Source organism: Pleurodeles waltl, chromosome 12 (genome assembly GCF_031143425.1).
Source record: "Pleurodeles waltl isolate 20211129_DDA chromosome 12, aPleWal1.hap1.20221129, whole genome shotgun sequence".
NCBI lineage: Eukaryota > Metazoa > Chordata > Amphibia > Caudata > Salamandridae > Pleurodeles > Pleurodeles waltl.
Window position 1 is genome coordinate 271,902,386 of NC_090451.1, and position 13,306 is coordinate 271,915,691.

A 13,306-nucleotide genomic window follows, 5' to 3' on the forward strand; every position below is an offset into this window, starting at 1 on the left:
GGTAAAGAGTTTTAAACTTTACCTGAAAAGTTGCCAACTTCAGCCCTGCAGTGTTTTTGCTGCTGTGCTCCGATTGGCCAGCCTCTGGCAGCCTGGCCAGGCTGCCTTGATGAGGTGTGAAGTGGCCTGGCTTCACACAAAGAGATGTGCCTGTGGGAGGAGATCTCCCCTCAGCAGATGGTGAGGCAGGAAGGGAGAGGGCTGCCAAACTGGTCTTCAAAGGCAGAGAAGGACATTTGAAGCAACCCAGCAACACCCCCACATCCTGCAAACCCAGACAATTAGGCGCACCCTTGATTAGATCAGGAGAGGGCAGGAGAGGGGCGTGTTTAAGATTTTTAGCCACACCAGTGGGTGGGCTCAGCCATATGTAACCTCCAAAAATCACTTTCAGGCATGATGGATTTTTGAGGAATGTTGCACTCTGGGATTAATTTTTGCCACACTTCCCAGGAAGTGGTCATCACAGGGGGAAGGACCTTGCCCCTGATTGGAGAACCAGGACCCCCCTGTTTTTCACCCAGGAGCAGGGATAAAACTGGTAGACCTGCACCCACACCTCAGATCCCTTTCAGATTCCAACAAGGAAGAACAACAGGAGAAGAAGGACTGCCCTGCACCTGGACACTGCACTCTGGAGGACTGAACCAGCTGCACACTTGGGCTTCACCACTAAAAGGACTTTACCTGTCTTCTACTGCTTCAAGAAGGGACTCCCTGTTTGCTACAGGTCCAATTAGCTGCCCAGAGTCCCCTGCATCAAGTCCTGCAAGCAGAGCCCAGCTGAGCAGCGTCCGGGGGCCATTTGATGATTCTGACCAGGTGCATTCTGGGAATTTTAGTCCCAACTCCCAAGGAGCAAATCAGAGCTTCTGGAACCTTGGATCAAGTTGTGGACACTTCAAGAACACAAAAAGGACCTCTGGAAGAAAATCCAGAAGTTTGGAGACATTTGGAGCAACTCCATAAGTTGAAGAGGTGAATTGTGGGAGTTGTAGTCCCAGACCCCAAGAGGCACACCAGAGCCTCTGAACCCTTGGCTGGTGCTGTGGACCACTTTCCTGAATCAAACACTTCTGAAAGTCAGTGTGACAGTGTTACCTCGTGGGTGGCCTGAACTCTGGACTTTGTTCCTGTCCAGTGTGACCTTTTTTAATCCTTTGAGCGCTAGCTGCTTCTATGCGCTAGAAAGCATTAATTCTATAAAAATTCAAATCTCTGGTTCCCCTTATCCGATGTTTTTCGTTTTGGTGTAATTTTAAAGATAAAAATATAATCTATTTTTATAAATTGATTTTGGATTTTTAAACTGTTTCCTGTGTTTTATTTGATTACTGTTTTGTGATATTTGAATGCTTTACGCTTTGTCTCCTAAGTGAAGCCTTGTCGCTCGTTGCCAAGCTACCAAGGGTTGAGCTAGGTTTAATTTACTGAGACCTGACTGGACCTAAGTGGAGGTTAGTGGCCTATTGCTAAGTGTAGGTACTTACCTGCTCTTACCAATAATCAATTTTCCAACACCATCCCAACAGTGGGTACGACTAAGCCCCCAGAGCACTGCTGAGAAGGCAAACAGGTGTATAGTTTTGCAAGGATGTCCCTTCAATGAGCACAGAGCTGTACTAGCAACACAAATACCAATAGAGGCCTGCATGTCCCTTGTGACACAAGACAGCAGACACTGCAACTTTTTGTTTCTTAAACAGACATGGGTCACGTGGTGTTTGCAGATAAGGCATACACTTCATGGGATAGACAGGCATGTGGTCAGAGGAGGACCAAATACCTCTCACATGTACCTGCGTGAAAACATGTTGCCCAGTGAAAATGTATGGGGCATTTTCCTGAAATGTTTGTTAAAGTTCACTAGCAGTTCATTTATGCTGGCCACCTACAAGCATTGTAAAGTCTTTGAGTCAACCAGAATCCCCTGAGGGGGAGAATGAAGTCCTTTGCATATATGATGTCTTTTTGGCCAACCCCATTAACCCAGATGAAATGGTTCATGGCCAGCTTCCAGTTGGCCAGTAGTTAAACCGGAGGCTGTGCAACCACTTCGTTGCTGTTGAAAGCTTATGAAAAACAAAGGAGTAAATGCTTTTCTAGGGATGTACAGGAGTAGGAGCACCTCCGAAATAGGTAGGGGTGTGGCTTATAGGGTTTTCTGCAGATGGAAAGCCATTTTTCACATTGAGAAAAATAAATAATGTGCAATTGTACAACTGCTTTGGCTCTTTCCCATGCACAGGTATGCACTATTTATAATTGTGCATATGAAAATGCCTCTACATAGGCACATGAGGAGTCCACAGATATTTAGAGGGCTATGTCCGGAACTCTGCAGCTGGAGCAGGTTTACAGGAATAATCTGGAAACTTTTGTGAATAAATAAATTCAAAGGTATGCCCCATTGCAAGTCTTTTTTGAAAATTGAGCCATATTATTCAATTTATTGTCAAATAGCTAAGTAACAATACAGTTTCGAGTTTAAGTGGTAATTTTATGCTTTTCCTAAAAAGTGTGAATTTCATTACACAGACTTACTCAGTTTTGTGTTTATCTGGAGATCAATTGCTGACTCAATTTCAAAATCAATGGAATGTCCAATTTTCCCACTGTAAGCAAACATTGCAAAGTATTAAATCACAGAACACTCAAATATACAAACACATGACCTCGCAATGTTAAGATTATGGGAATTTAGGGTCTGATTTAGGATTTGAAGGACAGTACTCTGTCAGGGTGGGGGAGGACATTACCTCTGTCATCCTGACGGACTACCGTCCATCAAATTACAGTGTGACCGCCACCCAAAAGGACTGCTGTCACCGTGGTTCCTTTCAATGTACAAAACGTTTGGTGGACAGACACCGTCAGTTTTGGCAGTAGTTCACTAAATATTTACCACTTTCTTGTTTTACAGAAAAAAACGCCCAAAACAGGGGTTGTTTCAGAAAATCAAAAAAATAATGACCCCCAGCACTCTAGGAGTTTTCTCTCAGGGTGCGGTGTTTATTATTTTTTTACCTGTTCCACACCCCTAGATTTTTCCTTTGGTGATGAACAGGAAAAAACTGATTTTACCCCATCCATACAAAAAGTGGGGGGACTGTGTAATGTCTTTCCTCCGAAGGCCCCTATTTAGTTGGGCCGTCAGGATGAAGTTTTCCATTGGCCAAGCCAATGGGGCTCGGTCAATAGAAAACTAATGGTCAGCAGCCCCTTTTAGGCAGGCTAGGGCTTGGTGGACAGGGTAACAGTCAAGGTACCCTGCCTGCCAGACTAAATCAGTCCTTAATTTTATACTGAGTGAATGTCTGATATGTAAAGAAAACCAGAACTTTTTACCAATGTCATATTAGTCTTTTCTTTATTTTGGCTGTTGCAGTCCAACTTCATAAATTAAAACTTGCTTGGTGAAACAAAGGAAGGTTCCAATTAGAGTACTTCCCGTACAAAATGCCAGTTCGTTCGACAAACGTGGGAACTTAAACCAGAGGAAATGGACCCTGATTTCCCCATTCATAAAATAAACTTACTGATATATGGTAGGTTCCCACTTTAGTAACAATAATTTAGAGGCATCCAATTGCCAATTATTCAGTAAAGTTCCTTAAGAAATTAGAAAGGTACTTCAGGATGAGTGATCCAGTTTAGGATTTATTAGGCAGAAGTGAATGACTCAATTACAAATTCTCTGAGGATTTCCCACACTGTAACTCCCACTCATTGGCCGGTAGGAGCAGATTTACTCCCATATTACACCATAAAACTCCCAGTATGTCAGGGACAATTCTTCTGCACCCCCACTTTATGAGTGCATTTCCAGTACCCACATTCGGTTTGGCCACAATTCTATCATATCTCAAAGGCTAAAGAAAATGCAGTTGCAAGATATTTCCCCTGAAGCCTCTATGCTATTGGTGGGGGGGGGGGGACAGAAAGCACTCCCTCCATTGTTGTCATGGTTAAATGCCCCAGACTTTCCTCGGCCACTGTGGCAGTGGTTTTCGTCCACCAAGGCCTAACCCAGGCCCTAAATATATTTACCTTATCGATTTAAAATTATGATCCAGCTGCCCTGCTGTTATAACTTGCCATAATGTTTCTGTTCTTAATATACATTAAAAGTATTGAGTTATGAATGTATTATTTATAGCTTTGATATGCTTACAAATAGGTGCCGTAGCCGTAATCCAGGGTACCCTTGAATGACGCACTGACATTTTGTACCATGACTTCGATGGCATCATCTTCCTTCAAGTCCACTTTACTATCTTCAATTGTCAAGTCATTGATCTGAATGCTGTAGGAGAGAAGAGAAGGAAAAGATCCGACCAGAACTCTGGGCTCAAGAATGTGCACAGAAGTGAGTGAAACATTTTGGCTGAAGACAAAAATTGCTTTATACGAAAACTAACCTCTGCAGCCCGCAGCACTTGGCACAAGGCAGGCTTCCACTGATTTGGGCGATGTTAGTAAAAATGGCAAGTAATCATTTCTTTAAACATATATTTATTCCCATTTCTATATTTAAGCACAATTACAAGGACATGTCACTTTGAACGGAGGTATAACAATTTTTTTCTATGCAACGGGGCTCGCATTTACTCGTGTTGGAGCTATTTGCATTGTAAAGTCCTAACCTAACTTTTCTTGCCACACAAATTACAAAAAAAAAACACAGCACAATCGCGCTGAAATTGTAAACCCCAGAGTGATCGCGCTGCGGGGAAAATTAACAGATAAAGTAGTCCAGAAACCAGGATCAAAACATCGAGCCTCGTAAGTTTCTAGTAGTTTACCAGTCCTGTGTAGGCGGGCTAAACTCTGGAAAAGGTATGACATATGCATGCCTTTCACAAATGAAAGCAAGCAGATTTTAAAGAGCAAGCCCAGGAACCAATGAAAGAGACTGACGTGACCTGGGCGTGGTTTGAAGCCCAAATAGAGATTACTTTATGGACGGAGCGCTTTGCGCTCGCCCATAAAAAGGAACATTACTAAGCCATCTCCACATTTCCACACAATTTAAAAATCAAAACATTCGTTCTAGGAGCCGTATGGCAAATTCCTCGTATCCTGTTTTGCAACTGCCTGTTCGCGATTCTGCCAGTTGTACATGTGTCAGAGATAGCGAGGCCTTTAGCTAAATCTAGTATTTGCTGGTAGTGATGTCAATAAAGTACCGGGGGGTGGCCGTTGAGGCCATATGTCGAAACCATAAAAACTGTAAACATGAAAACTTTCCAACTATGCTGTACAGGGAGCCCACCCCTCTTCTTTAGGTGTCTCTTGGAAAAGGGGAGTCTGGCAGGCGCCGATCTCAAGTAGGTGAAGGGAGCCGCGGGACCAGGAGAGTGACCCCAGCCATTATGGATTGACCAGGAGCGCAGTGCACATTAGGTGGGGAGAGGAAGTAGAACGTGTGGGATGGAAGGGAATGCAAGCATGCGGGCAGTAGGACGGGAGCAACCATGGCAGGAAGGGTGACATCCCGTAACTCTCACCAGTCAACAGCTGTGTGCCAGAGTATACAATTCTGCTGTCAGGTAAAGGGCAAGTAATCATTTGGACATAGCCCAAGGTCACACACCACTGGTGGATTGTCAAAACAAATGAGTAGTTTGCTGTGACCCTCTTTTCCTTCATATTAGAAAGGCAATTTTAACGACCCCCCTAGTCCACCAGCAGGGGTGGCGGGAACTTTGGTTCTGAAGACATGCATTCCGAATAGTGCCGATTGCCCATGAAGCTCTCTGCTTCACATAACAGTTTGGGGATCATTATAACTTTGGTGGATGGAAAAGCCTGTCTGCCGAAGTCCCGATGGGTAGGTTGCCGCCAGTGCATCTGCCTTCCCGTAGGCCCCATTAAGAGTTTCCCGCTGGGTCTGTGGGGAGAAACAGTGTTTCTGCCCACTGGCCCAGTGGGAAACGGCCTCCAGTATTGTCTCCGGCTCATAATAGAACCAGTGGCAATGCTGTAGTGCTTAGGGTGCACCAGTACCTATCGCGATGTTCACTGTCTGCAAAGCAGACACTGAACATCGCAACAGGGCTGGCCAGCGGCACCCCTGCACTGCCCATGCCAAATGCATGGGCAGTGCAGTGGCCCCCCTGGGGCTCCCTGCACCCCGTCTCTACCAGCCTTTACATGCCTGTGCTACCACAATGTAATCGCTGGCGGAGAAGGGACTCGTAATCCCCTGGGCAGCGCTGTTTGCAACGCTGCTCTGGCAGATTAGGACTGCCAGCATCACCAGTCTGACGAAAACTCATAGGCCCTCATTCTGACCCTGGCGGTCTTTGACCGCCAGGGCGGAGGACCGCGGGAGCACCGCCGACAAGCCGGCGGTGCTTCAATGGGGATTCCGACCGCGGCGGTAAAGCCGCGGTCGGACCGGCACCACTGGCGGGGTCCCGCCAGTGTACCGCGGCCCCATTGAATCCTCCGCGGCGGCGCAGCTTGCTGCACCGCCGCGGGGATTCTGACCCCCCCTACCGCCATCCAGATCCCGGCGGTCGGACCGCCGAGATCCGGATGGCGGTAGGGGGGGTCGCGGGGCCCCTGGGGGCCCCTGCAGTGCCCATGCCACTGGCATGGGCATTGCAGGGGCCCCCGTAAGAGGGCCCCTACATGTATTTCACTGTCTGCTGCGCAGACAGTGAAATACGCGACGGGTGCAACTGCACCCGTCGCACAGCTTCCACTCCGCCGGCTCGATTCCGAGCCGGCTTCATCGTGGAAGCCTCTTTCCCGCTGGGCTGGCTGGCGGTCTGAACGAGACCGCCCGCCAGCCCAGCGGGAAAGTCAGAATTACCGCCGCGGTCTTTCGACCGCGGAACGGTAACCTGACGGCGGGACTTTGGCGGGCGGCCTCCGCCGCCCGCCAAGGTCAGAATGAGGGCCATAATCTGGCAGTGCTGGTGGTTCTACCATGGCACTACCGAACACCACTGTGGTCCTGGCGGTCTTAGTACCGCCTGGGTCATAATGACCCCGTCTGTCTCCTCAGTCCTTCAGTCAGTTAACCAATGAGGAGTAATTGGACAGCTAGTATGCTAGTAAGTACAATGTGTGCTTCAATTGGATACATGCTTTAAAGTAATGTATGCAAATATCTGCAAGAAGTAAACAGATATAATTAAGGGATATATTGCGTGTGAGGCCTTCCATAAAGAGATGAGAGGCACATAGGTACAACCAAAGGGTTACTGAATGTGACTCCGTAGTCCATAGAATAGCAGCCTGCTTACTGTGCTTATTTTCATTTTATTTTACTAAACATATTAATACCCCAGAGCAAATGGAAACAGGGAGCACCCCAGTGAAAAGTGCTTGCAGCTAAACGCAAAGAGCAGTTTATTTGGATACATCACTAACCTTCATTTTTATTGGTTCACTGGAGCTAAGTGATGCACTGATGCAAAACAAAACTTGCAATGATCTAGTGGAAAGGGAAAATATATGTGCTAATCTAAAATGCATACAGGAATTAAGTCTTACGAAGTAAAGGGTACCACAAAACAAGTTGAAAGCACATGTAGAATTCCACCAGTGGAAAACACATATAGATATGCTTCGGTGGGAAACAAATTATAGAACAGCACCAGCAGATATCGTAAAACGCACATATAAAAACAACAATGTAAAACACATATGGAACTGCACCAATTGAAACATACACAAATGCAACAGAAGAAATCCTCATACCATACAAATATCACTAACATAACAAAGCATAGTATTATGCAATACAGGAAAAGGAACTGAATCATGGAAAACATCTATAGAAAAACACAGTGTAGAATTGGTGACCTGAAAAACAAATTTAAAATATTCCATTGGAAAACACAGGAAAATACACCAGTGGCAAAAACATATAAAATGGATCAACGAAAAGGACAAATCTAAATGCACTAACGGAAAAGCATGTAATAATCTATCAGTGAGAACTCCTATTCAAGTGAAAAGATCTAGAGACAAGTACCACTGAGAATCAAACATAAATGTAGTAATGGAAAATACACATTGAATGCGTGTGTCAATGGAATAGTTAGAATAAAATACCACAAATGAGTTAAATGATAATGGTTTTAAGGTCTCTGCGATGAATATGGACAGGGCAGAATTTTAAAAGAAACTTGGTAAATTAAATAAAGTCCTGGCTGGCATAACCTTAGGGGATTATCCACTAATTTGTCTAAACTGGAAAACATTTTTCTGGAAAATAGTGATGACTAAGAAAATACTTATCATAAAACAAATATGTGGGTATTGTGTTTGAAATGAATTCACAAATTTGCAACACAGGTTTGCAATAAAGGACAAAGATTACCAATACAATATGTAAAATGATTAGTATTGGACAAGCTAGAATTAGAACAGATGAATCTATAAAACAGGATTTGACTGCATATCTCAGTAAACAGCATCAACATTAAGGACCTCATTATGATTTTGGCGGTCAGCTGACCGTTACGCCAGTGATGGCAGTAGTACCACCGCCAGGCTGGCGGTGAAGACTGCCATATTTTGACCACGGCGGTGATCCCTCCCATATACAGCCAATGGACCTCTTGAACTGCCAGCACAGTCCGGCCACCGGCCAGTGCGGTTGCCATCTTCAGTCCAGAGGAGCACCATTCACCGCCCACCATATTACGACATAGCAGACCGCCAGGGTTTCTGGGGTGGGACCAAGGCTACGAAAAGCCTGGCGGAACCGACCAATATAAAAGGAAACACTCACCTCCATGGACACAGAGGAGTCCGCAGCTGCCATGGAACCCTAACTGGAAGTCCTGCCGATGCTTTACCACGCAATGGGAGTCCAGGAGTAGTAACATAGACAAAGACGACAACAGTGAGTACAGCCGCCTAGCACACAAGGGAGGAAGGGGAGAGTGACACACCCATATGCACAGCACACACCATACACACCTACCACACATGGAGAACAATGCGCTGAAAAATACAACATCCATATAAACCATAAGAAAAGAAAGTCAGGCTGTGGGGCAACCACTGTATACAGCCGGCCATATTGTCCACAACATTACACACCAGGTAAACAAAGGTCCATTAGCCAGTCTAAAAGTGTCCATGCCACTACACAGGGCAATGTGAGAGGCCCAATCTGACTCCTGACAACAAAAGTGAATCCACTGGGCAGGGACATCAATGTTGGAGGCAGGCACCTAAGGGGGCAGGGTGTCGGGGGTTTTGACTTGGAAGGGGGTGCTTGGACTTGAGTGTAGGAGGGGATGTGCTCTTGCTTCTCCTATGTTTGGGGGCCAGGGGAGTCGGTCTGGAGCAGGGGGTGGGTCTGGCTGCTTTGTGTCTCGGAGTGGAAGTCTTCTTAGCGGGAGTGGGACATTGGAAACATTAGGGGGGGCATGGGAGGACTGGGAGCTGGAGGGACTGGACTGAGGGAGCGGGACATTTAGTTTCAGGACAACACGGGGTGGGTCAGGAGGAAGGAAGAGGTCATGGCGGGCAAGGAAAAGTTTCTTAGGTACAGTGGGGCGGACTGTGGGAGGAGGTTTGGGAGTGGTCTTAGGACATGTAGGTTTGGTGGCAGGAGTTGAAGGTGCATGCAAAGTGTGCATGTGTGAGGTGGATGAGTGTTGAGTGTCTGAGTGGGAGCGTTTATGTGTTTTGGGAGGAGGGTGGGAAGGGAGGGAGGGGGAGGACAAACAGGTCATGTGCATGTATGTTGGGGTGGTGTCTGCAAGTGAGGTAGGTGTGCTGCATGTGGTTGTGATGGTAGAGGTGGTGAATGCACATGTGGTGAATGGGGTGCTAGTCTGCATGTCTGCTGTTGTGATGACTGTGGGCAAAGCTGAACAGTTGGCAGGATTTCGGAATGAGGGTGCAGTGCTTGCAGGTGTGAGTGCTGATGTGACGGTGATGGAGGAGGTGGAGTGGGAGACAGTGGAGGCAGTGGCAGTTGTGTGTGCTTCTGTGTGTTGGCTGTGTGTATGCTTGTGGTGTGATCTGTGGTGCTTGTGCTTGTCTTTGCAAGTCATGTCTGTTGTCTTGCATGCATGCTCGTCTGAATGTGTGCTTGGGATGGGGGTGAGGGATTTGGGACTGGGTACAGGTAGTTGGAGGGGGGACGGAAGAACTAGTAACACTAGCTGCCATCAAAGAGGATGCCAGAGCCTGAAACGATCTCTGTAGGGCGGCCAAGCCAATGTGAATGCCCTCCAGGTAGGCAGTGCGCTGCTGATCTGGGATGCCAGCCCTTGGACGGCATTTACTATGGTTGACTGCACTACAGAAATTGGTCTCAGGAGGTCAATATCCTCCTCAGTGAGGGCAGCAGGGCTGACCTGAGCAGGGGCTGAGGTGCCTTCGCCAGATGAGGACAGGAAAAGAAAAGGAGGGAGGGTGGTGGAGAAAGAAAGGGAGCACAGGGTCAATGACAGCAATAACAGCACATATGACATACACATCACAATAGCTCCCTGATAAATAACACCATGCAGTGACAGCCACAATACCACACCATTGCCTGGGATGAACAGCTGTAAAGAATTCAGAAGAAATTACCATCTGCACACCTTCTGTGACTCACTAATCCATGTCTGCCTGTTGACAAAGGCACAGCTACATTTACTCCATTATAGTGTCTGCATAACTTGCAATTGCCAGGTCACAACACATAGGCAGTGGACAACAGAGCATCACTCCAACAGTGGTGAGTCAGGATGTAGGCCCTTACCGAAGCAGAAATCCCAGACTGAAACTAATTGTACATGACACTCACTATAGCAATGCAGACCTATAGTAAAATACCTACAAGGGCATACTGAGGCATACACTGACTATTACCTTGCCATGCAAAGACCATGGTAGACATTAGGAAACAAATGTACACAGTGAGTACTCACTCCCTTGTGGCTGCTGTGCTGCCCTCAAGCGCCCATCCATCTCTGGGTTGGCCATTGCCAGTATGCGGGCCATTAGGGGGGTCAGGGACCGACTGGCACCCCTCCTTTGTTGGGAGGACTTCCCCAGCTGGGCCTCTGCGGTCTTCCGGGCCCAGCATCTCAGGTCATCCCACCTCTTTCTGCAGTAGGTGCTCTGCCGGCTATGGACCCCCATGGTCCGCACGTCCTTGGCGATGGCACGCCATAACCCTTTCTTCTGATGGGTGCTGACCTGCATAGGAAACACAGACATAAGGACACCATTAACTACACACTACATACAGTTACAGCAATGGACTACGTGCTACATTGATCCCACAATCATTTTACACATCACTCGTACCTCTGTGTTCATAATGCTTGCAGCAAACAACACTCCCTAGAGGACACACTGCATGCACACACATCCATTAACATTCAGCCATTACACATCCAAATTACCTAAAAGGTGCTCACCTGTTGATCTGGAGGCCCATACAATTTTCCATACAGCGGTAGGACCCCATCCACAAGCTTCTCCAGTTCTTTGGATGTGAAGGCTGAGGCCCTATCCCCTGTAGCACGGACCATTGTGGGTTCCAGACACAGGACACAGCAGCTCACGCAGTGGAGTTCTTGATAGGGTGAAGTCAGGAGTCAAGTGACGTGGGCTCCTGAAAATGGCAGTCACGCCCGCACAGGTAATCACCGTCATTGCCGGTGGTGGTCATCATTGGCCCCTGTGCTCCATAGACTTCAATGTTAACCAATGAGGGGTTGCACGGCGTTTCAGACCGCCCTCCACCATGACGTCAAACGTCTACGGAGTGAGGTCACTTCCACCTGTACTTTCCATGCAGGTCAGGCGGCTGCCATTTCCTGAGGATTGTAATCATGTTAGTCAAAAAAATGTACGTCATAGGTACTGATGGTAGACACCAAGGCAATTCCTACATGTCAACATTGTACATTTGCTGGGAAAATCTGGCTCTTCAAAGAAAGCTCATACCAGTGCACTGCTTGCAGAAGAGTAGTTGACAAAACATGTAAAATGTGATGGTAGTTATCACGTCTCACAACAGCGACAACATCTGTGTAGCAGTATGACAGTTTATTGAGAATGCATGGTTTCAGACGTCTATTTGCATATAGAGTTCACCAGAGCAGATCCCAATCATAGGTTGGCAGAAATGTATGAGACCGCTCAATTTACTGTGATGTTGTATGTTCCTACTATCCTTCCTGCTTTCACACACTTGTGATGTTTTGTGTGTATAGATATCAACCATGGTGGCGGTGGAGGCATGCACCCGTGTACAGACCCCTAGTTGACTTGGCTACAATGGAAGAATGCCATATGCTACTCACCTATCATCTGGACAGGGCCATAATCACTGAACTGTGTCAATAATTGGAGCTAGATATAACTCTTGCTCTTTGTAGTCCTACTGCTATTCCTTTTACAGTACAGGTGCTGTCAGTGCTCCACTTCCTGGCCAGTGGATCATTTCAAGTGACAGTGGGCTTGGCTGCAGGTATGCCACAGCCACCCTTTTCTAATGTGATGAGTAGAGTTTTGACAGCTTTGATGAAACGCATGAGCAGCTATATTACATTCTCCCAAAGTGATGATTTGCCCACTGTTAAGGCTGCTTTCTATTCAATAGGACACATTCCACATGTAATTGGGGCCATTGACGAGACCCATATTGCTTTTGTCCGTCCCAGGATAAATGAGCAGGTGTTCCGAAATAGAAAGAGTTACAGTTGTATAAATGCGCAGATGGTGTGCCTTGCTGATCAATATATTTCCTACGTTACTGCCAAGTTTCCATGATCTGTACATGATGCCTACGTTATGAAGAACAGCAGTGTCCCAAAGATGATGGCACAACTACAGAGAGAGTCTGGCTTGTTGGTGAGCATGATGTTTCACTCAATGTATGTCACAGTATATTACCTGGAGTTGTCCCCTGTGCTATTGTACACATGTAATGTGAGTTTCTCACTATTTCCAGGTGACTCCGCCTACCCAAACTTATCCTGGTTGTTGACACCAGTGAGGAATCCGAGGACAGGGGCAAATATTCAATACAATGAGGCACATGGATGGACCAGAAGAGTCATCAAAATAACTTTTGGGCTACTGAAAGCCAGGTTCAGGTGCCTCCATATTTCAGGTGGATCCCTTCTCCCCTGGAGAAGTCTGCCAGTTAGTAGTGGCCTGCTTCATGCTTCACAATTTGGCCCTCAGACAGCATGTGCCATTCCTGTAGGGGGAAGGGGAGACAATGAACCTGTGGCAGCAGAGGAAACCGAAGACAGTGATGTAGATGGGGAGAAGGAAGAGGATGTAGACAACAGGACACATCTGATACACCAGTACT

The 13,306-nt window shown here is 46.8% G+C and overlaps 1 protein-coding gene across 1 annotated transcript in view; it reads right to left on the reverse strand.

Moving 5' to 3' along the window:
• The window catches only part of CETP (cholesteryl ester transfer protein), a 112,501-nt gene that overhangs the window by 80,355 nt on the left and 18,840 nt on the right, over window positions 1–13,306 (reverse strand). Inside the window, exons 3-4 of the mRNA XM_069215803.1 lie at window positions 4,175–4,306; window positions 2,545–2,615 (exon numbers count right to left, since the gene is read on the reverse strand). Coding sequence (XP_069071904.1) covers window positions 2,545–2,615; window positions 4,175–4,306 — 203 coding nt within the window. The remainder of the gene's footprint in view (window positions 1–2,544; window positions 2,616–4,174; window positions 4,307–13,306) is intronic.